The sequence below is a fragment of the Varanus komodoensis genome, unplaced genomic scaffold (genome assembly GCF_004798865.1).
Source record: "Varanus komodoensis strain SLA01 unplaced genomic scaffold, ASM479886v1 scaffold28, whole genome shotgun sequence".
In the NCBI taxonomy this organism is placed as follows: Eukaryota; Metazoa; Chordata; class Lepidosauria; order Squamata; family Varanidae; genus Varanus; species Varanus komodoensis.
In genome coordinates this window covers 3,979,151-4,003,712 of record NW_025335727.1, presented here as the reverse complement: position 1 = coordinate 4,003,712, position 24,562 = coordinate 3,979,151, and the positions used below count along the sequence as shown (strand labels likewise).

Genomic DNA, 24,562 nt, shown 5'->3' with positions numbered 1-24,562 from the left:
CCTGGTTTCCCTGCCAAACGTTCTTTTTAGAAAGTTTGAGTGCTAAGTGTGAGTGATAAGAAGGTAATTTTGCAATTTTCAGTTAAGCAACTAAAACAATGAAACTCTTGCTAATTCTAAGTAAAACACTCAGGAATCTCTCTGTGTTGATCAGTTTCTACCATTTGCCCATCCTTGGAAGAAAGCACTGGACTTGGACATTAGAGACTGAGTATCAAAATGCTGTTCAACCTTGAAGTTCTCTGCATGATAGCAGACCAGGCACATTATCTCAGCTTTTGAAATGGATGGGGGGGGAATCGAATATGGATAACAGGGTCAAGAAATCTATCAGTTTAAGAAAGAACTTTAGGAGGATTATTGGAACCATTGTATGTTATACGACATCTTCCATCGCATCTTAACTCTTTTTCGGGGGAATGCAGAAGCTTGAGTGAATTATTACTTCACCAAAATGAAAACAACACAAAGATTCAGAAGGTAGCTGACCAGTGTGGCCGGGCAGTTCTCTGCTCACTCGTACGTTGCCCTCTCTTGTTTTCAGGTTATATATAGAGCAGATGTTGTCCAATCCACCACATGCGACGTAATTTCCAGACGGTGCATATGCACAAGTCATCACCCAGGAAGACCTCAGAGGGATGGCATGCATCTTTAGAGGAGGGGAAAAGCACCATGAGAGAGAGACATTGCCACCCATATGGAATCAGACACATCCAAACCACTGTGGCTGCTTAGCCAGGATTGGCTGGGTTACCACAGATATTTAGCAAGTGTACTGCGCTAGGACACATGATCAAGCTGCCCACCATGGCAGACTCTGTGAGGAGACAACCATTTTGATTATTCATAGCTTGTTTTGTGGTCCAAACCCAGCAAAGTTGGGCTCCTGGCATAATCCAACAGGCTACTCACAAGTAATAAACAGCATGTGGGTTCTGGGTCATTAGTAAACCACACCAAAAAGTCATCCTTGCCAAGTTTGGATGACATGATGAGTTGCAAGTACAGCTGGAATAGTCAAAAGTCATCCGGTGCACATCACAACCCAGGGTGCCCTTATGGTCATGGTGGACTACAGTGATTGTATGAACCCAGTCATGGAGATGGAAGTCAGCCTACACACTGAGATGAAAACAAAGCCCGTTCTCTCAGTGGAATTGCAAGATGTTGTGCTATGCTCACAGCATGAAAACACAGTAGTATGACATGAAAAAGTATCTAGAGTATTCCATTCAGTTGAAATCTCTTCTTTTTCTGCTCTGGTTTTCAGAGTTAATAAGCTCAAGAAGCTGTTGACAGGACACTGCTATTTTTACCAAGCCCTTTGCTATTCACCATGCTGAGCAATCCGGCATCTTTTACAGAAGCTTGTTCAATGACTATTGCAGATTTTTTGCAAGTTAGCACTATTTTATGTATTACCTGGATTTATGCATTTCTGTGACAGACAGCAGAGCACAGAAACATGCTAAGCCACATGGCATGTTGTCCGAACAGCAGAATCATTGTTGCTGCTTTACTCTAAATGACAAAATCTCCTACATTTCCTTCAGCTTCCCAAAAGCATTCAGTTGCCTGAAGCATATCAAATTTAGATTTTCACCAGTCCACCAAATGAGCAGGCTTGCTGTGCCACAGCAACACTGTGTTTCAAACTCAGAGAGAAGTCAATGTGCCAGGAAGAGGAGAGCTACTTTATGACAGTAGCTGAACTGCCCTCTCCGGACTGCATGAAGTCAGCGGCAACCAGTGTTGCCCAGCATTAAAAGACCACTGGGAAGGCAGATGTGAATAGATGACTTCTTCTCTTCCTGGGCAAAAATGTCACCCACAGCACCAAAGCCTCCCCACCACTCAGAAAAGTGTTGAGAGTCACCTGTCAGTTCCCCCCAAGCAAGTGAGCCACAGTTAGGAACAGTGAGATGGTGAAGTCAATGAGATGACCAAGTAAATAAACTAGTTTTCAAAAAGAAAAGGAAATATAAAAAGCAGCATTCAGAATTATATTGGAGTTTGAAAAGAAAAAAACTCAGGAAGCTGATAAAGAGGGGGGGGGAAAGCAGCACTTCAAGTGGAGAACAAAAAACAAAACTGAAAGTAGCCGTGGAAACAAAAAGCAAAGCCCACCAGCAAGAGGCACATGAAAATGCCAAAACCGATTATTTAAAAAAACTCTACCTTGTTTGTTGTATAACTATCCCAAATAATTAATTTTCCATCTTGGGAAGCGCTCACTAGTAGCCTGAAGATAACCACAAAAAAGAAAAACATACATACTCAAATCATATGTTAACAAGTTAACCTTGTATCGCCCTTTGTCAGGCTTCAATTTTGACAAGCATCATGTACAAGTATCTAGTTATTTACCAACACTCTAATTTCGTCTATCCTTATTGCAAACCTCATGGCTCTGAGTATACGCAAAAGATACTCCTGCAACACACTGCAAAGTCAATCACCTTTTTTAATTGGATCCTAGCTAAATGTTGAGATTCAATAAATCTGATAACCTGTCATGAGTAGGGGATACAGAAAAATCCCATATATTGCATTTATTCTCCATGGAGGGCAAACCACCCCATATCGGGCATGGCTAGTAAGCTTTTCTCACTGCAGCAGTGCCTCATGTGAAAGGCTTTCCCTTTCTCCCCATATGGCTATGCAGCAGCGGTCAAGGGAGAAAGGGAAAAGCTCTATTCAGAGGCAATTTTCAGATGGCGTAAACCTCTCCTCGTGACATGGACAGCTTCCTGGGTGCAGAGGAAAAAAGCAGGGTTTGCACACCCTAGAATTGTTGACCAGAGTCCATTTACTTTGATTCACAAAATTCCATAGACGTCACTGAGCCAGCCCCATCTGAAGCATGCTTTTCTTCCATTTTCATGAGCTGCTGAAGGCAAAAGGAAACACTGGAATTGGAGGGTTCTAAATATACATTGTTTTGCATCCTGAAAACAGGATGGAACAATGCCAACCTAAAACCATCAACACTCAAAAAAATAAGCCATTACTACATTTTCAAAAATCAACCTTTTCTCAAAGGGATGGGTCAAAGCAAAGCAGTATTAGAAGCACACAAACCTTGAATCAGATCCCCAGTGCATGGCATAAATTTTAGCTAAATGTCCTCTCAGGGTCCGTCTCGTGCGCATCTGGATTCGACCCACTGAATCAAGACTTGCAGTGATCTAGACAGGAGAGGAGACAGGTACCATTCAAAGCCCTCTTCTGGGCAGAATAAATGCAAAACTTGACAATGTATGCCACACTTAGGCACATTTTCCCAAGAAAAGGTTTTTTTTTTTTTTTTAAGGAGCTGGACTGATCTAAAATTGACACTAACATTATCAAGCGTGACCTGATGATTACAGAGGCAAGGCAATGAGGTAGCAGCTCTGACAAGCTTTCACCAAGTTACCAGAAACCTTCTGGGAACCTGCTAGCGGAATGTTAGACCACAGAACAAAGATCTAGTGAAAAGGTAAAAACTGTGAAACTGTGAAATTCCTGCCTCTTTTTTTGGCCTAAGAACTGTGGCTGTGAAGGGTCCCCCACCAAGGAGCCTGGTAATCAGAAGCTTTCTGCCTAACGGTTCAGATACAGTGAACCTCTGTTTTAATCCAGGCCTTCATTCACTGCTTCTGCTTAGACTGATTTCAAGATGGTCTACTTTGATTCAGTACCAAACCCAAATTCATGTGTCATATTGACTATCATGGGAAATTTTAAAAATGACTGTGAATTTTCTCTTGGTCTGGATTAGATACTTGCAGACATAGCAATCCCCTAGGAAGGGTCTAAACCTACCCAATGTCACACAAATGGATGCAGAGAGCTGAGACACATGTCATCGTAAGACCCCCAGATAAGAAAGCCGACCAGTTTCAGAAGGAAAGATGTAGAGTCTAAAGAGTTACAACGCTTGAAAACTAGCTTAAGCCCTTTTCACAGTGAAGTGTGGCGACAGTGGCAGAACTGTCATCTCATGGTCTCATCCGTGCTCTCCCAAATCCCAGTGGTTGGAGTTCATAGTAAAATTGATTCTTGAGTTAGAAGGTAGACTCATCAGTCACTCAGCCTCCTGCCCCAAGCAACGCTTAGAGAAATGAAACCAAAAGAATGTACTTGGAGACAAAATCTGTGTCTGTATCTCCCCTGAAATAAAGGTTGGTAACAAAGCCTTCTTCTGCAGCAGGTTCAGTTCTGCTGGCTTCAGAAGGAAGCCCACTTCATTTCTGGAAGCAATTCTGCTTGGCCTTTGTCTGAATCTAATTCATATTCCCACCTAGCAGCATTTGTCCTCCAAACAGATACCCCCAACCCTAGTGCAGTGATTTTCAAACTTTCTACTCTTGAGGGAATGCACATACAGAACATTTCTGCTGCATTCTGTAGAAATCTTCTGTAATACTTTCATGATATGTGAAAGCGTCTCAGTGTACAAACATGTTAAAACACCAACCTTAATAAGGTCCATGCAACCACTGCAATAGGACCCATGATAGTTTAATAATGCTAATTAAATGATTATTTCCTAATACCTAAAGGAACGCCTTCTTCTGTATTTGCCCTCCCGTCCCCTGAGATCTGCAGCAGAGGCCCTCCTCTGGGAACCCTCCGTGAAAGATATTAGGAGGCTAAGTACCCGGAGGAGGGCTTTCTCTGCGGTGGTGCCCCATCTGTGGAATGCGCTCCCCAGAGAGGTCTGCCTGGCGCCTTCATTATTTGTTTTTTGGTGCCAGGCTAAGACCTTTTTATTCAAACAATATTTTAACAATGCTTAATATCTATAGGTTTTAATTCTGCAGCCAGGGTGTTTCCGGGTTTTAAATGTATTTGTACTATGTTTATTTATTTATGTGAGCCATCCCAAGGCTATATAGCAAGGGGATGGCATACAAAAATTCTAAATAAATAAATAAATCAGAACTCATGGAAAACCTATCAACATAACCAGCAATCAGGTCTGCATTCATAGCAACACAGAAACAGAGCGATTCAGAAGGGGCATCCTGGGCCATCTAGTCTGACCCCCAGCTCCAGCCGGCTCCGCACACGACATGCCCACCATGTGCATGCCCAGCCTATCTTTGAACACCCTCACTGATGGGGCCTCAACCACCTCCCGGGGAAGCCCATTCCATACCCTCGGGGTCCTAACTGTTAGGAAGTGCTTCCTGGCATCTAAATGGAACCTAAGACCTTAGATGCCAGGAAGCATCTAAGAACTTTCTATTTCAACAATATTTTAATAACTTTTCATATTAGCTATTTATGTTTTAATCTGCAGCCAGGGTGGATCTGGAATTTATTTGTATTATGTTTTTATTACTATTTTTATTTATTTATGTAAGTCATCCTGAGGCTCCACGGAAGCTCTGCATATAAATATTCTAAATAAATAAATAAAGCAAGCAAGCAAGCAAGCTAGTAAAGCAGTAACTTTGTTAAACAATGAGCACATTCAAATAAATGTTCTTCACCCAAGGCCTGTCAGAATTTAGCAAACAGGTTTCACACTAAAGTTCCTCATGCACTACATCCAATATCTTTTCAGGCATCATATGGTCTTTTCCTTGATATGAAAGCTATTTTTGATCTCATCAACATTTAAGTGACTACTGTACTTTCCCCTGCCAAGAAATAAGCTTTTCTGCCCACAGAAATTCCCCATGCTCAAGAATGAACAATTCTGTCTTTTAGTTTATCTACTCACTAGGCTTTTTAATACTATTGATTTTATATTATTTTTATTTTATTGTATGTTCATTGTACATTTTACTGCTGTTAGATGTGTTGGCTACTCATGCTGCCCCCCAAATTTAAAATGCATAAATAATAATAAAGAAAACATACCTGAGCAAGAGTTGTGTCACTACAAGCTTTTCTAGCATCCTTTAAAATAAATTTTAAAAAAGATTAATGTATATATTGGAAGCCAGCTTGAACACAAGCTCTATTGACTACCACAAATCTACTTGATATGACATTAGTGCCTCTTTTTCCAGAGGGAGTAATTCTATCTTGGCTTGCCAGTTCTGGAAGCTTGCCCAGTCATAGCTCTTCTGCACAGGTACAAAGTGGTAGACAATACATTTAACCCAAAGCAATTCTCATTAACCCTTGCCATCCATCTCATCGAACTCATAAACATCTGCAGACCACTTCCAGCTTTCCATTAACAGTGAAATGTAGCTAGAGAGCAGCTATATTTTCCCCTACCTGTTTGCACTTCTCTGAAAGAAAACAGAATGCATTGAAGAATGCAAGGTGAAAGCTGGTCTGCAAGTCAACTGTACTTTTGTGTGAACAATTAACAAGGCAGTATTAAGCTTAAAGAGGGTACACTTTGTGATCTGGTGCTGCTTAAAGCAAGTGTAGTATAAAGTAGTTCTACTCATAGATAGAAAGGTTATTTTTATCAACAGTAGAATCAAATAGCAAAACCTTTCCTGGACTATGCCACCCTAGACGACCTATGTTGAACTGGATGCTCAAGGGGGTGAAAACAGGAAAACTCCTCCCTGCCAGAGGGGGAAAAAATTAACAGATGGGCTAGTTCAAGATATCATCTTTTTGGGCTTATGAGCTTTTCATATACAAAAAGTTTTATCCTTGAAAGAAGGATTCAGACATGCCCGTGCCAGTATCATGGATAACAAATGAACAAATAGTTCCATCACAATTAGTAGCCTGTGGAATTTACTCGGGCGTTTTGTGTAATCTACAAGCTCTCACAAGGATGACAATGCCAAGGAGAAAAGCCATTTCCTTTCTCAATCTACATGTACTAAGGAGATCATATTACCATATATTGGCTTGCTTGTGCTCGTACATGTGCGCGCTCTCTCGCTCTCTCTCTCTCTCTCAGTCACACATGGGCTTGCTTACCCTTCAGCACTCTTCTTCAGAAAGGAAAAGAAGAGGCAGGGAAACTAGAGCCAGGTGCTCTGAATTCCAGTATGTCCATGCAGTCTGCTAAAACTATTATTTAAAGAAACAGGTTGCTGCATCTGCAACTGGGTTGGGGGGGGGGGGCTAAAGAAGAGCAGGGAGCAGCCTGGAAGAACAGTAAGGGGAAACTGCTTGCGTGGGAGGAGAGTAGTTTAGTCCATGCATGAGTGGTTGAATACAAACTGGTCTGTACATGTGTGATTTGGGAACAAATTTCTTCTTCTGCGATGTGAGGTGTTTCATCACACCTTGTGAGGTCAAATATGTAGTATCTAGGGCACAAACCCAACCTCTGCCTTGTACCATTCCCGTGGCAGCCATTTTACAGTTCTGGCCTGGACAGTTTCCAAATGTGTCCAAAGGACATCCCTGGGCTGGTGGGGCTTGAACGTAGAAGATCTGCACAGCTTGTCATGTTGATTCTTAGCCCAAATTGGCACTAGGGTCACAGGGGAGAGAGCTCACACATGCAGCCACTGGCTATGAATGCACCACAGGGGCTAAGCAAGGGAACTCTGAGCAAGGGACACTGGACACAGTGCTGGCTCCACTGAACACACCAATGAGCGGACTTCAGGGAGGTTCAGCGCCGTGCTCTAAAAGCTCTGCAAGAGCATCACCAGCCTCCCAAAGATGCCTTTGATGAACTCAAAGGCAGAAGGTGCTGGGCAAAAAGAAGGGAAGGGAATGGCAAAAAATGAAAGGCAAAAGACCTTTCCTTTTCTTTCCCTTACACCCCACAATAAGACCTTAACATATCCCCATTTATTATTATTTAGGGTCAGTGTGCTGGGAGGACACCTTACTCTGATTTGATGCCGGAGCTGCTCTGCCTCCTGCCGTAACTGCTCCAGTTCACTCATCTTGATTGAGTCTCTTTTCCACTCTTAAGAGTACTAGTAAAGAGAAGTCTGTTAAACAAAGAAAAAAATACAGAAAACAAATTTTAGTGGTAAGGATACACATCACAGAAGACAAAGCAGGAGTGACTGGGCTGCTGGAGAAACCAAGCAAAAACTAAGAAGCCACATGGAGTAGGATGTTGGCTCACTCACGGCAACCCAGAGGTTTTAAAAAAGCAGAACCAAGTTGCTTTCTTATTTCATCTCTTCATACGATTTGATGCACATCGTGGAAAACATAAACAGATGCTGTTCAAACCTATCACAAGATACTTAAACCTCAGGATTGGATACAGCAGGAAATGCATTTACTTCAATCCACCAAAGCACCTGTTCTTTCTCATAAAAACTGCAAACTTATTTTGAAGATTTCCACATTGCCTTTCAAACAAACATCTCTCAAGGCACCTTCCAAGCAACAGGGAATACAGCTCCCACTCAGCCAATATATCCAGCAGCCTTTGATCGGCTGGCTAATGGATGGGACCAGGCCATGCTTTCCTTTGTTTTCACAATCCCAGGGCAACTGGCAGATGAAGCCAAGTATTCTTTCCACCAGGAAGGGAAGAAACAAGTCCCTTCAGCTGCTCCTTGTCTGGGTAATAGATGGGACCAGGCTGATAGTACAGAAGGCAGCAATTACTTGAATGTGGAGTGACATCCTCAATATGAATGATAGCAAGGCATTAATGTGCTGAATTCTGACTTTCAAATATTGTCATATGACACACAATGAATGTTAAAAAAACACAGTGCCATTGTTCTGCCTTTTGTGAAGTGCAAAGTAGTAAGGCTCCACACAAAGCCACAGAAAAGAAGTGATAGTGGCCAAAAGTGTTCATTCTCAGTAATAAACAGTAAGGTAGAATTGGATTAATACTAGTATGTAAGCTACTGAAAGAAGTCATTCATTCTCCTAATAATTTCAAGCAAAACTGTGTTTACTCTTTGAACGTCATTTGTTTCCCAAGGAAAAAGGTAAAAATTTTAACAGGCACAGAGAAGTAATGAAGCAAATCCAGGTCCATCCAACACTTTCTAAATCCCCATGGAATGACAGAATATGGAGCGGGCAACCTCATCCCCTCCAAATATTTTGGATTATTGTTCTGTAAAGAACATTATCTTGCCAGATTAATCTAATTTAATTTTTTACTGAGTAACCTCCTGGATGGACCATAGGAATGCTGTGAATATTATATATCTCGACGGCAGCAAAGCTTTTGACTAAGAGCCCCATGATATCCTGATGAGCAAACTAGCTGAACGTGGGTGGAATGGAACAACAACCAAGTGGATGGATCCACACTTGGCTACAGAACTGGCCTGAAAGTGTGCTCATCAATGGCAGCTTCTCAGACTAGGGTGAGGTAACAAGTGAGGTTCAAGTCCTGGGCCCAGTGCTCTTCAACATTTTCATTAATGATCTGGATGGGGAAGTGCAAGGAACAATGATCAGATCTGCAGATGACACAAAACTGAGTGAGACAGCTAATAGCCTGGAAGACAGAAAGAAGATTCAAGGTGATTCTGACAGGTTGGAGTACTGGGCTGAAAACTACAGAAGAAATTAAGTAGGGACAAATACCAAGTTAAGTAGGGACAAATACCAAGGAAAGGGAGCCAAATGCATTGTTACAAGATGAAGAATACTTGGCTCAGCAATACTGGAAGTGAGAAGGATCTTGGAATTGTTGTAGATCACAATAATTGTGATCCAACAATGTGGTGTGGTTGCAAAAAGGGCAAATGTTATTTTAGATTGCATTAAGTATCAGTTCCAAAACATGTGCAGTACTAGTTCCCCTCTACTCAGCACTGGTTATGTCCATCTGGAGTACTGCATCCAGTTCTGGGCATCACTGTTTAAGAAAGATGCAGATAAACTGGAAAGACCTCAGAGAAGATCAGTAAAAATGATCCAGGGATTAGAAACAAGCCCTGAGTGGAGAGATTGAAAGAACTGGGCATGTTTAGCCTCAAGAAGAGAAGACAGAAGGGATATATGATAGCACTTCACAAGTACTTGAAAGGTTGACACAAAGAGGAAGGACAGGATCTCTTCTCAATCATCCTAGAGCGCAGGACACAGAATAAAACCAGATTCAGGACAGGATTTTTTGGGGGGGGGGGTGGATCTTGACTATTAAAGCAGTATGGCAATGGGGGATTGTGAGCACTCACACTGGAGGCATTCAAGATGCAACTGGACAGCTATCCAAGGGGGAGGGTTTAACTTTTGATTCTTGCACTGTGTAGGGGGTTGGACCTGATGGCCCTCTGTTCCCTTCCAACTTTCCTATTCTATGATTCCCGTAAGACCCAGCCTGAATTGCTAAAACACCTGGAGGTCACCGCCTTGGAGCAGCATGAGATCAATGAATGCAGCAGAAGGAAGGGCCTAGTATTCCTTCCTTCATTCCCAGTATTCAATTCAAACACAGCAATAACTATCAGAAAAAAACAAACTGGCTCAGTGTTCTGTGACAAAAATCGAACAAGTTCAATGGATTACTTTGTATCTTAATCAATTCAAGGGTAAATCACTGATTTAATCTTTGCTTTTCAAAAAGCATCAAAATTGAAAAACATTCTTTGCTGCAGTCATTAAAAATATTTTCAATGAAAAATTTTAAGATGTTACAGAGATAAGCATTGCATATCTCTGTAACAATGTATTTTATTGTGTTGTAAGCCGCCCCGAGGCTTCGGCAAGGGGAGGCATAGAAATGTTATAATAATAATAATATTAATAATAATAATAATGATGATGATGATGATGTCTGGCCAGGGTGACTTCTTTTATATTGTTATTTATTTTATATTGTTAGTTTTATATTGCTATTTTTGTATTATATTTTATGTTGTGAGCCACCCCGAGGCTTCGGCGAATGGGGCGGCATAGAAATGTTTTAATAAATAAATAAATAAAAATTTCAAATTAATCACTCTGTTTAAAAACTGGATTATACTTTGATAGCTGTGTCTATCAGGACCTGTTCTCATAAATATTTGAGGTAACAGAAACCTCCCTTACACTTACTTTAGAGCCTAAGTACCTAAGTTCATCTCATTCATACTTAATCCAGTTATACATGCAAGTACAAACCTGTTGAATATGTAAGTGTACATACACACATATAAAATACATACACATACACCCCACCCCTGATGAATTCAGGGCATTAAAGTAAATCATAAAGCATCGATACCTGATCAGAACAAGGATCTCTCTAATTCTGTATAATGCTAGAACTCTCACTGGTACAATGCTTCTGAGATCTCAAGCAGCTCCAGCTCTTGCCTTGCCAGTGGCATGCAAATGTGGTTTAGCTATCACTGCTGATAGTCAGTGACAGACTCATCCTCCAAGAATTTGTCCATCCCATTTTAAAAATCTAAGTGGGGTTATCACCACATGTTCTATGCATTTTGATGAATTTTATTTTGTCAGTTCTGACAAAAATGTTTGCCTCTATATATAAATATATATTTATATCCTATGTATTATTTATACAAGTCTGTGTTTTATTATGTAAATATAAACTGCAAAAAAGCACAACTTTAAAATACACATTCCTTTTCTTTGTCCCTTTTCTTTTGGTTTTTCAGGTGCATTTTCATCTTCTTCCTTTCACAAAAGGTTGTGCAATATTAGCTAGCAGTTCTACCCTAAGACAACTTGCACAGACTTAAGATGCATCCAACCTCTTTAAGAAGAAAAGCCACATTAGCAGAATGGACATCTCTAATAGTGATGGGAGCAGAGAAGCTTCTGAAGGGCACCTCCTGCGCAGCAGTGATACCCAAAGGCAACACTAGCAGAGGTCTTTCACAAACAATAGCAGCAAAGCTCAAGCTAACTCAGGCCAGTACTGAGCAGAAGGTAGCAACGGTAGGTCACATCTGAGTATTTCTCACTTTGGAAACCCTATGATGAAACAATCCAACATAAAGCACGAAAAGATGCCAGAAGAGGTTTCCAGGTCAGAAGGCACTCAATCAGCTACTGAAGAAGACAGTTCTATGGACAAATAGCACTGTCACTAATGATGCAACTAGGTCAAAGCCAAAAGAAAATCTAGAAGTTGACATGTTCCAAGAACAGATGCCAAATAAGAAATGGAAAACATTTATATCATCCAAGAGGGAGTTGATAACAAACCAAAAGATGATATGCCGATCATTTTATCTGATTGGGACATCACCAGAAGGTCAATACAGAAACCAAGTAGTCTCCAAACAGGAGTAGGAAATAAAGAAGCTGTGTTCTCACTGCCAAAAGAAGCAGATTGTGGCAGTGGCCATGAACTATTAAATGACAAATCAAAGTAAAGCTGAAAAAGATCACTACTATAAGCATAGTGCCGAAATGCCACTTCAGTAACAGCTTTGCATTATGGAACTCAATTGACTGTGAATCCGAAGACAGGGACTGAAACCAGGGCATTCTCTGGGAAGAAAGCAAAAAGGCCATTTCTGTAGCACCAAAAAAAAAAAAAAAAAAAGGTTAAAGCCTAGATGGATGAGGGAAGCAACACAATTGCTAAGGACAAGTGAAAAGCGAAAGGGGACAGAAACAGGGTCAGAATCCCAAATGCAACTTGGGGCAGCTCCTTTCAACAGCCATTTAAAATGTTACAACAGTGACCACTGATGGGGAAAACTAACTAAAAGAGTCCTGACGCTCAAGAAGCTAATGAAAACCATGCACGTTCTCAAAATATGGGAAATTTCCTGGACCTGTAACTAATTATATGCTACCTGGAAGAATCACTCCAAGGTCAGAATTTATGTGAACACATAGCAACTCTATTTATTTTGTACTATGTTTTATACCGCCCACTAGCCCAAAGGCTCTCTGGACAGTTGACAAGATTGAAGACATTAGATAACAACATACAACAAAACAGTAAGACCAATAAAATCACTAAAACAACTAATAACAAGATCACCACTGCTGGAATCCAGTTAAAAATACAGACACAGTAATGATATAAAATACAATATTAAAACTAAAACCTGACTATTAAAATATCTGGAGAATAAAAGGGTTTTCACCAGGAGGTGAAAAGGGGAGGTGATTCCATAAATGGAATGTCACAACTGAAAAGACCCCCTCTTCTGGTCACCTCCCTCCTTACTTTCCCCCAGAGTGGGCCCCCTAAGAAGGACCTCAAAAGATGATCTTAAGCCTCAGGTAGGTACATACAGGAGATGTTCCTTCAGGTAACCTGCCTCCAAGCCATTTGGGGCTTTAAATGTTAGTACAAGCACTTTGAATTGGGCCTGAACTTCAACTGGAAGCCAGTGAGGATGAAAGAGGACTGGCATAATAGGATCTCAAGGGCCAGCCACTGTTAACAGCTGCACTGCCCTATTTTTTATTTTTTTAAAGAAATTTTTATTAGGATTTTAAACTAAAACTACAAACATCAATCATCGCACACATCAGATTTACTGGGTCAGCCCCCTAGAACATATCTTTTAACATTCTATGATCATACTAAAATCTATTTATAACAACTTTTATTTTTTTTAAGAAATTTTTATTAGGATTTTAAACTAAAACTACACTGCCCTATTTTTCATCAGCTGAAGTTTCTGGACTGTTTTCAAAGGCAGCCCCACATATTACTTGCTTCATTTGGGGCTTCTAATTTTGTACAACTTTGATCTGATTGGTGTTCCTAATTATAGCTGTACTTACCTGAGCGTACTTGAAATGATGAATTGGAACAAGACAGTATGTGCTATTAGTTTGCCCACCTTTGTCATCCTTTGTTTGGGCATGGTTTCTTAAAGTGATCATATTGATCGGTTGCCATAAAACAGAGAAATCTGAAATGCCTGTCCTGTCATAGTGCAGCTTGCTAATAAACAGTTACTCTAATTATTCTATATTTTCATCCAGGCTGAAAACACAGATTGAAAACAATTTAACTAAAAATCAGTCACGGATGCATCAGTATGAAATGATTTATTACATAAACTGGTTATTACACAGATTAGAAACGCCAGAGTTTCACATCAATATTTTTTTACAGCTGAAAAGTGTCAAGAGAAATCTTTTAGTATTTGACAAAGCCTTTCATTTCTTAAAAGATAAACACAGGAAACAGGCCTGGGTGTGTCCTTCATCTTTAAGGTTGATGATATTGGCTCATTTTCAAACAGTTCTATAATGGTGGGTCTCCACACAGGAAATTGTCACTACGGATAAAACAGCAAGATCTGGTTCTGACCCTGCCTTAGAAAAGATCCTGTTGCTTCAGGAATGGTAGAATGGATGAGTAGATGCAGCACGGTTTGCAGAAGCCGCTTTAAAAAATTGCTGGGGGAGCCTGACACAGGTTGTGGAAGCCCATATTCACGCTTGGAGAGCTAGTGTGAGCAGCCACACAGACACCAGTGAGTAAAAGTGTCTCCCCACTAATGCTACCTCTCAAGTCTCTTGGAAACCTAGAGACACTACTGCTGCCTCTGCTACCAGATACAGTTACCAGGTTCAAACAACATAAACTAGCTCATTGTAGGTTACTTAATTTATGATGAGCTACAGTGACCCAGGGTGCCATAGTACATATCCAGCCCCTTCTCAGGAGTCCTCAGATCATCTGAATCCAGAAATCCAGGGCTATGTGAGGGTTAAACAACACTTATATAAATCAAAAAGAGATCATAGGTTATAGAAGGGTTGCTTAACAACAGGCTGCTGGGCCATGCAAGCAGCCTCAGTATCACATGATACGGTGAAAACACAAGAGCAACTTCTGATCAGTTGCTTCTATATCCCTCCCATAGGTACTACAAGTAAAAGTATGATGCAGGGTCCAAGTATTCAGAAGCCAAAAGTGTCAGTCAAACTATATCCCGTCCCCTGTGTTTTCCTTATATGGAAAATGTATCCAATTTCACAAACACTGCTTATATTTGTGTCCCTCCAAATTACTCCTGCGGACAGGGCAAATTAACTTCTAAATTAGTCACACTTAACTTTATGGAACAGAATGAGTTCCAATAGACAATTAGGAAAGGTCACTGTCATATGCTCTAGATAAAACCACTTTCCTCACTTTCCTGGTTAGTGCCTAAATGACATTTGGAACCCCATTTGGATTTGGAGTTGAAAGATTCAAGGAAAGTGCAAGTACATGGAAGCTAAGTTGTAACCAAACATAAATCATGACATCTCCCGGCTTTGTGGCACTTAAATCATCATGAAATAGCTTTAATTCTGGCCTTAAACTGGTGAGGTGGATATTTTTCTTGGCAAACACTGAATCACTATTTTATAGCACATATCCAAGGTAGATCTTGAGCCACAGGATACTCCGGCAACCTGGAATGTGTATGTAAGAGTTTCTAGCCAAGCTTCATTATGAGCTACTAACTTAATGCTTCAGAACATATTGGAAATCTTCATGAGACAGAATTCTACAACACATTTCAATTTTAGTTGTATGAAACCAGGTAAAAGGTAAAGGTTTCTTCCTGACATTAAGTCCAGTCATGCCTGACTCTAGGGGGCGGTGCTCATCTCCATTTCCTGCCGAGGGAGCCAGCATTTGTCCTTAGACAGTCTTCGTGCTCATGTGGCCGGCATGACTAAACACCGAAGTGCACAGAACGCTGTTACCTGCCCACCAAAGTGGTACCTTTTTATCTACTTGTATTTGCATGCTTTCAAACTGCAAGGTTGGCAGGAGCTGGGACAGAGCAACGGGAACTCACCCCATTGTGCAGATTCGAACCGGCGACCTTTCGCTCAACCAGCACAGCAGCACAGCAGTTTAAACCACTGCGCCACCTGCAGTCCCTTATGAAACCAGACTGCCTACCAATTTACACATTCAGGAGATGAACATTATAACTGGTGACTACCTTATATATAAGTAGCATCCTCACTCTAAAATTGTTAAGCTTGTTGGCTCACAAGTCACTGGAGCTGAAAATAAGATTTGGGCTTTTAAACTGCTGCTTTGTTTAAAATCTTTCAACAAGCCACACTGACACAATTTTCATTATCAATACGCTGTTATAGGATTATCTGAGGGTTATTTTAACTCTCTAATAAGTCAGGTTGTCCAGGTTCAAACAACATAAGGCATAACCAGGCAGTGATTAAACTATATAAGCATGTAGCACAGCTCACAGGTAGCCAAGGTGGCTTGTTTTGATCATGAAAACTAGTCTATTTTCAAACTTATTTCTGGAACAAAAATGGCTCAAGCTTCTTCCCTAAAATTAAATATGGGACTCTTAAATATGCACAGAATGCCCTGTAGCATGCACATGTACACCTGCATGACTGTCAGCTGTTGATTCCTGTTCTCTAGTGCATGCAACACATAATCTACCTTTTAAAATTTTAATCTGGATACTACGTCTCTCAGCCAACACACAGTCTTTCAAGAAAGGCCAATCATACTTACAGAGCACTTGTTCATTAACCTTCCCTGTAACTATGAAAAAATCCTTATCTTTTAGGCAATTTAGACTTTAAGTAGCAGGAACTAATTCATTAGTACCAGTACCACAGTTGAAAGGGAACAACATGTCACTGGTTTATATCCAACTCCATAAAACTGTAAATTGCATTTCTAAAGCTCCCAAAATCTTCCTTTGACCCCTATGCCTGATGCTTATGTTAAAGACAACAGAAAGACAGCCTGCATCATCAAGCATCTGTGACATTTAGTACACAGCTGCAAGGTTTCAGAGAGGACAAAGGGAGATACAGAACTCTTGTACTTTTGATGCTGTTGATTATCCAAATATAATTGCCATTTCTCTCAATGCTAACACTGGATTTCCTATCCCTTACCAACACACAGGATGAATTGGTGCTGACTCTAAATTAGACTATTTAACAAATAAGCAGTCTCAGAAAACTATCCTTTGATTCCAGTACCTACATAAAACCCCTTTTCTCAGCCTAAAATTAGAGCTGAACCTGGTCACTTGGGGCAAATCATAATAGACTCCAACCAGTCGAATATGGTTTATGGCTATTCTGCATGCCAGGGCTTTTTCTCTTTAGCAAAGGATCTCAAACACATACAAAGACCTAGTTCATGTAATGATAACCCACAGTAGAGATTAAGTATGCATTATATTTGAATCATAGATTGTCACTGAATCATGGTTTGTTCTTCCATGAAAGCTCTGCACAATTATTTAATTATGGGTTATTAACCACAAGCAAGATATCAGAACTCAAAAACAAACCAGGCATTCTCTCTTCCTGGGTTGTCTGAGTCTAACAACCCAGTTAAACCATAGTGCAGGACTTACATAAAATGAGAACCTACAATTCAGCAACAACCCATACTCAACCCTGCACTCTGAGTTGCTGTTACATATAAACCAGATACAATCCATTTACTTAAACAAGGTACATGTCAAGGCAAAATCAGCATTCACTGGACATGGAAGTAAATGGAAAAGGCTGCTAAACAGAAACAGTGTGTATGCCAGAAAACCCAAATTCAGATCCTCATTGATATATACTGCCTTCATTTACTTAAGATTTATTTTTGTCTATTTATTATTATATGTTTATCTCATCTTTCCCCCTTTTGCATTTTCCTCCCATCTCATCCAAGTGGTTTATGTCGTCTTCCTCTCCATTTTTTCCTCACAATAACTCTGTGAGGTAGGTTGGGCTGAGACTGAGTGACTGGCCTCAAGTTACCCAGTGAGCTTCATGGCTGAGTGGGGACTAGAACCCAGATCTTCCAAGTCCTGGTCCAGCACTCTAACCACTACACCATTCTGACTCTCATGGCAGTTTGCTGCATGCATACCGAACTCACTTAGAAAGCAAACTCTGAACAGCAAATGGGTCTTATTTTCCAACTGTTCAGCTTATCCATGTACATAAGCAAATTTCTGTGAAGGGATAAATTGCAGTGGAATGCGGAAGGCTGAACTCAGTTACACAGCCTTGTGTTCTGCAAAGGATTGTGGAAGTGCCTCCATTACTTAAATCAGTTGTCTATCCAGTAGCCAGCTTAGAAGAGCCATGAATAAGAAAAGCAGGTGCACAGGATTCTGCAGCAATTCTGTTTCCATAATTCTTGATTACACTACAAGAAACTAACGTTTAAAAAAAACATATTAAGCTACAATTGTACATTAAAATAGTACTTAATAGTTGTTTATTAAAGTACGTAATAGCACAGATATTTGAAATAATTCAAAATTTTACAGAAATGTATATCCTTTTGGGCAATCACAAGTGTTAAAAGATTTCAAATGCAAATATAAGAGGCTTTTAATTCCTGATTTCAATCTCAAATCTACTAATCCTAGGTGGTGGCTGTTTTAGATCAAGTCAACCACCTTTGTGATCTTAAGGTCAGAAAAAATAAAGTATCTCATCACTCTAGCAACTAAAACAAGACAGTGAAATAATGTTAAGTGAGTAATTACACTATGTCCTAGAACTAGCATGATACAGGCAGTAAGTTTTGGAAAATAAAGGTTGGGTTTATATAGGTAAATACATGCAATGTTTTCAACTTGTTAACCTGAAGAACAGACAGCAATCTTGATTTACAGGAGAAGGTGGACAGTCAAGAAAAGTCTATTTTGCAATATAAAGAAAACCTTGATTAGACAGATACTAGTTAAAATCTAAACTAGATGCACTTGCCAATGGCTAAACAGCAGGAGTAATGATTTGATTTTCAACAATGAAAAAATTTGCAAGAGAGGGGAGCAAAAGCCATTCTCTCATCCATCTGAGGTCTGCTGTTCCGCACTACTAACTGAAGTGAGATAACAGGAGAAAACATCTTTAATAGAGGGGTTCTATTATACTGGAGTTTTAAATAAGCATCCAGGAAATTCATTAGATAATTTTGTATGGTGAGTGCCCCTATCAGAATGGCCACAGGTATGGGGAAGGTATGGCATTAATGAGTTATCCAGTCAGGTGAAAAAGAGAACAGTTAGACATCATCTGCTTCTTCCTACAACTAGATGTATCCTGGCTGCCTTACCAGGTTGCCCTTCTGTCTTCTGGCACAGTTGAATGCCAGATCAGTTCAAAATTAATTCAAGTAATTATAGATGAGAGGGCTGATCCAGCATGTGCAACCAAGACCTAGGTGGATGAAATAGAAGGGGTTAAGTCTCTCCCAGCTGTCCCCCCCTGGATATTTTGTGCAGGACCAATCCAGACTTGAGGACGGGGGAGAGGAGCAGCTGTAAGAATTCAATCTCATCACTAAGCTTCCTGCCTCTCCTAGTGCGAATTCTGAATATTTGAATATTGGACAGGGTATCCTGGACAGACTTGATTTGGGTTTTGCAGCTGGGCAGGAAGATGGAGATCTAAAAGGGTAGAATTAATCTCTACCTCAGGGGTGTGGAAACTTGGGCCTGCAGTCAATCCGCCCCCATCCCAATTTGTTTCTCCAACATTCCCCAGATGGCTATGCCCCTTCCCCAGCCCCACTTCCCCCCACCCCACAAGCACCACAACTTTGTTTTTCTCTCCTAAAAAGTTAAAATCTCTCTTCAAAGGTGTAGTAACTGGCATCAATAGTTTTAAGTTAAACTATGCTTGTATTTAAAAAGCAAGCAAACAAAGCCAGCCTCATCCCTTTTGCCTTTGGTCTCATCCATAAGTGCAATGGGTCCTAGTAAGAGTTTGTCCAGAACTAAATTCCGTGCTTAGGCTGAAAGAAACTCCCCATCCCTTATCTATCTGCTTTGTCATGACTGGATCAGTTCCTACTAAAGTTTAAACTCTCAGTGGCCCTCCCCCTCAGCAAAGGTGAGAAACTAATTAAAATGGCCCACTCCAAGGCTAATAGATTTTGATGGATTTAGGAGGGGGTGGAGGCTATGGGGGATTTGTTGCTGGCATGGCAGATACTCCCTGTTACTCAGTGGAATGCAGAAATTGCTCAGGCAGTTGTCATGATTATGCCCAAACACCCTCTCTCCCCAGAGGGAAACTTGGCAGCACCAGGGTATAAGTATCAAGGGCAGAGTAGCAAAAGGAAAGAGTACTAGAATACAAGCATCAGAAGGTTCATATTGAATCCAACCATACCTAGGTTAATTTTCAAGCTTATTCTGTGATACAGGTACTTACAAAAATATGCATTCTTTCCCACTATCGTTGCTTCTCCTCACTATCACCTAGCAGAGCTTTTATGAGTGGTATGCCAACCTGCTGCATTCTCAACAAGAGGAACACTAGATCTATCAGTGACATGCTGTGACAAGTCTGTGATGCATCCATCAGTTTTTCACTGTTACTGTTATTTTTTATTTTTTAATATTGTATATTTTTCCTGTGAGCCACCTACCCTTCCATCAATGGAAAGCAGATTCTGAATCCAACCTACTATCTACATTGGGCAAGCAAGTTAATCTATGTAAAAAAACAAAAAAACAAATTGAAGGCTGCTTTGCCAAAGAATACTGATGGTCTTTCAGATGATTTTAGCAAACAGTAGCAGAAAAACAATATTTAAAAGGGCAATAGATAACAATTTACTCATTTAGAAACTTATCTAAAGAAATGTGGGGATGCGATTTATCTTTCTACAATAAGACCCCTGTATCCACTGGTTCAGTCACCACGTTTTCACTTAACCTCAGCCCAAAAGAGAAGTCACATAGTACCAAAGAGAAGTCATATGGTGCTTCCTTAAGTGAACATTCTCAATAATAGGGGGCGAAAAGATTGTATGCCAAGATTGTTAGGATGCATGGTAAGAATCAATTTTTCAACCTTGAAATTGTGAAAAAAGAAATGTATATGTACCATATAGTGTTCACTATTATCTGCAGTTTTAGACTTCCACTGGGGGGCTTGGAAACTATCTCCATGGATATTGGGGTCCTGTTGCATTCCCAATTTGGTAAATTACATCCAAATGAATCATACTTAAAATATGACAAAATGAAATTTTATTGGTATAAACAGCAACATGACTCAGAAGTTCTTGCAAGCTAGCTGAAGATAACAACCAATCTAGCAATGAGTTTGAACCCAACAGATGATGCCATACATGTATTCTATCTAAGTATGGAGAACAGAGACCAAGACTTCTGTCATTCACGGTGCTGAATCATAAGACTATTATTTGGTGGAAAGGAACAAGAGACTCAATGGCTGCACATCCGGGTTCCTTCTCCTCAGACAAGCAATTGTGGTAACTCAGTACATGCACATACAACAGATATGGATCTGCATTGTGATCAGTCATTTTCACTCATTTATAAATGACCCGGAATTAGCTGCTGAAGAATTCAAAATTTGAAGGTTAAACCAAAAACAGAATGCAAAAAGATCCAAAAGTCTTTCTCCAAACTAGGGGAATAAGCATTAAAATGGCAAATGCCATTAGGGTAAACAAATATGAAGTAAAACACTTTAGGGGTTGGATCCTAGCCTCACACATATGCTGATGGGGTCTGAGATGATAGTGATGGCTGAAGAAAAGGAAAATTCCATGTTGGGGATTAAAAATAAAACTTCCAATATTATAATATCTTCATACATATATGCGATGTAAACACACTAGCAATATTGTGTACAGTTCTGTTCATCACACCACATAAAGGATACCACAAAGCTGGAAAGGAGGGTAAAATGATCAATGATTGTTGTTGTTGTCAGTAGTGAAGTCATATTCGACCCATCGCGATCCCATGGACAACATCCCTCCAGGCCTTCCTGTCCTCCACCATACCCTGGAGTCCACCTAAGCTCACACCGACTGCTTCTGTGACTCCATCTAGCCACCTCATTTTCTGCCGTCCCCTTCTTCTTTTGCCATCTATTGTTCCCAGCATTAAGCTCTTCTTCAGTGAGTCCTTCCTTCTCATTAGGTTGCCAAAGTATTTGAGTTTCATCTTCAGTATCTGGCCTTCTAAAGAGCAGTCAGGGTTGATCTCCTCTAGGACTGACTGGTTTGATTGCCTTGCGGTCCAAAGGACTCGCAGGAGTCTTCTCTAGCACCACAATTCAAAAGCCTCAATTCTTCAGTGCTCAGCCTTCCTTATGGTCCAGCTTTCACAGCCATACATTGCAACTGGGAAAACCATGGCCTTGACTATACGCACTTTTGTTGGCAGGGTGATGTTTCTGCTTTTTAGTATGCTCTCTAGATTTGCCATAGCTTTCCTCCCCAGGAGCAAGCATCTTTTAATTTCTTGGCTGCAGTCCCCATGTGCCCAGGAAAATAAAACCTGTCACTACCTCCATTTCTTCCCCATCTATGATGGGCAGGATCAATTTCCCTATAGAGAAATTGTTTTAGAGGATGTTTTAACTTAAAAAAAAGATGTGTAAGGAATAAACATAACAGAGATTTACAAAATTATACAGAGTTTAGCAAGAGTGGATGGGGAAATATTTCTCTCTCTCATAAGAATAGAACCAATGAAGGTGATTGATAGGAAATTAGGAAAAGATAAAAGGAGGCCCTTAACACACTACAGAGTGAAGCTAGAGAATTCACTACTACAAGATAGCCATCAGCTAAAATAACTTTAAAAGGAAATTAGACAACTTCATAAAGAATAAGGCTATATTTGGTTATATATTGCCTCTATCAAAGGCAGTCCCCTCTTGAATGCACAGCTTATCATTGAGAAAGGTGTTTAAGACTGTCAAAGAAGCCAAGAATAATACTGCCAGGAAACTAGATTCTTTCATTAGGCTGGTCTCCTGTCAGGGTTACTGAAGCCAAAATGGTCAAAGTGAGACACCAGACTACGATGCATGCACTCTCTTCAGGAGGAACAGTCACATCAGCAGAAGAGAATGGATCATTCTAATGGTGATAGGAGAGAAATTTCAGAAGGGCGGGTCAGCTGTGGAAGTTAAAGGTGACACCGGCAGAGGATCTTTCATAGACAATGGCAGTGATGCTCATGCTAACTCTATTTGGTACCAAGCAGAAGAAGGCAATGATAACAACTTCTGTTTTTTCTCACCTTGAAAACACTATGGTGAAATAATCCAAAATGAAACAAGAAATAGTGCCAGAAGATGAGACTCTCAGGCTGGAAGGCACTCAACTATCTATGACAACTGCAAATAGTGCTGTTGCTAATGATGCAACTAGATCCTAAGCCAGAAGGAAGTCTAGTGTCTGACATGCACAGAAGTGAAAGGAAAGCCCAATGCTGCACAACACATAAAACTGGAACAAGGAACGTGAGAAGTATGTATCAAGGCAAACTGGAACTTGGTGTGAGTAAATTAAGCAGACTGGAATATTTTCAGTCAAATACACACAAAATGTTTTACTCTGCAAATGACAAACTCTGAAGAAATGAAGTGAGGCAAGATGTAGCCCAGGCAGTAAGAGGCTATAAAGCAAAATCCAACCAAATAATCTCAAATTTCTGTATTTTTCTGTACATCCAGTTTCTGTAACGCGCTCTACGTGGAGTTGCCCTTGAAGACAGTCCGGATACTTCAGATGGTGCAAAATAGAGCAGCCAGGTTGCTGACGGGGACTGGGCATTACTCTAATATATCCCCAGTCCTCTACCAACTTCACAGGCTTCCCATCGAAGTCCGGGCTCAATTCAAGGTGCTAGTTATTACTTATAAAGTCCTTAACGGCTTGGGACCTGGATACCTAAAGGAACGCCTGCTTCCATATTTGCCCTCCTGCCCCTTGAGATTGGCAGCAGAGACCCTGCTCTGGGAGCCCTCCATGAGAGACATCAGGAGGCAAAGTACCCGGAGGAGGGCTTTCTCTGCGGTGGTGCCCCATCTGTGGAATGTGCTCCCCAGAGAGGTCCGCCTAGCGCTGTCATTATTTGTTTTTTGGCGCCAGGCTAAGACCTTTTTATTCAAACAATATTTTAACAATGCTTAAAATCTATAGGTTTTAATTGTGCAGCCAGGGTGTTTCCGGGTTTTAAATGTATTTGTACTATGTTTATTTATTTATGTGAGCCATCCCAAGGCTATATAGCAAGGGGATGGCATACAAAAATCTAAATAAATAAATAAATCAGAACTCAGGGAAAACCTATCAACATAACCATCAATCAGGTCTACATTCATAGCAACACAGAAACAGAGCGATTCAGAAGGGGCATCCTGGGCCATCTAGTCTGACTCCCAGCTCCAGCCGGCTCCGCTCACGACATGCCCACCATGTGCATGTCCAGCCTATCTTTGAACACCCTCACCGATGGGGCCTCAACGACCTCTCGGGGAAGCCCATTCCACACCCTCGGGGTCCTGACTGTCAGGAAGTGCTTCCTGGCATCCAAATGGAACCTTGGTTCCCTGAGCTTTGCTCCGTTGGAGCAAACAATATATGCAGAAGTAGAAAAAAATTGAAAACTTTTATGCAGATTTTTTCAAGAGGAAACTGATAACACACTGAAAAAAGACATGCCAATCATCATACATGACTGGAACACAGAAGTGAAAACAAAGCAGAATCAAATTTGTGAAAGTTGGGCCTATGGGTCAGAAACAAAGCAGGAGAATGACTCACAGTTCTGTGAAGCCAGCAATCCAGGGGTCCTCAAACTTTTTCACTAGGGGGCCAGTTGAAAGGTGTCAGTGCTGGGCACGGGACAGAAAGGTGGTGCCGGTGGTACGCACGGGCGGGGCACACGGGCGCTGAGGCAGGGGACTGGGCACGTGCACGTGTGGCAAGAAGAAGCAAGGCAAGGCCGGTGTGTGATGCAGCAGCTTG

General features: G+C 40.8%; 1 protein-coding gene across 3 annotated transcripts in view; it reads right to left on the bottom strand.

Annotated features, from left to right (window-relative positions):
* GNB4 (G protein subunit beta 4) overlaps positions 1–24,562 on the bottom strand; it is a 55,379-nt gene that overhangs the window by 11,119 nt on the left and 19,698 nt on the right. The window contains exons 2-6 of one of the 3 annotated variants that reach the window (XM_044434587.1): positions 7,764–7,868; positions 5,860–5,898; positions 3,085–3,191; positions 2,182–2,245; positions 490–652 (exon numbers count right to left, since the gene is read on the bottom strand). In XM_044434587.1, coding sequence (XP_044290522.1) covers positions 490–652; positions 2,182–2,245; positions 3,085–3,191; positions 5,860–5,898; positions 7,764–7,820 — 430 coding nt within the window. In that variant the 5' untranslated portion in view covers positions 7,821–7,868. Of the gene's footprint in view, positions 1–489; positions 653–2,181; positions 2,246–3,084; positions 3,192–5,859; positions 7,869–24,562 lie in introns of all 3 variants that reach the window. The other 2 variants (XM_044434588.1, XM_044434589.1) reach the window with 2 other exon arrangements.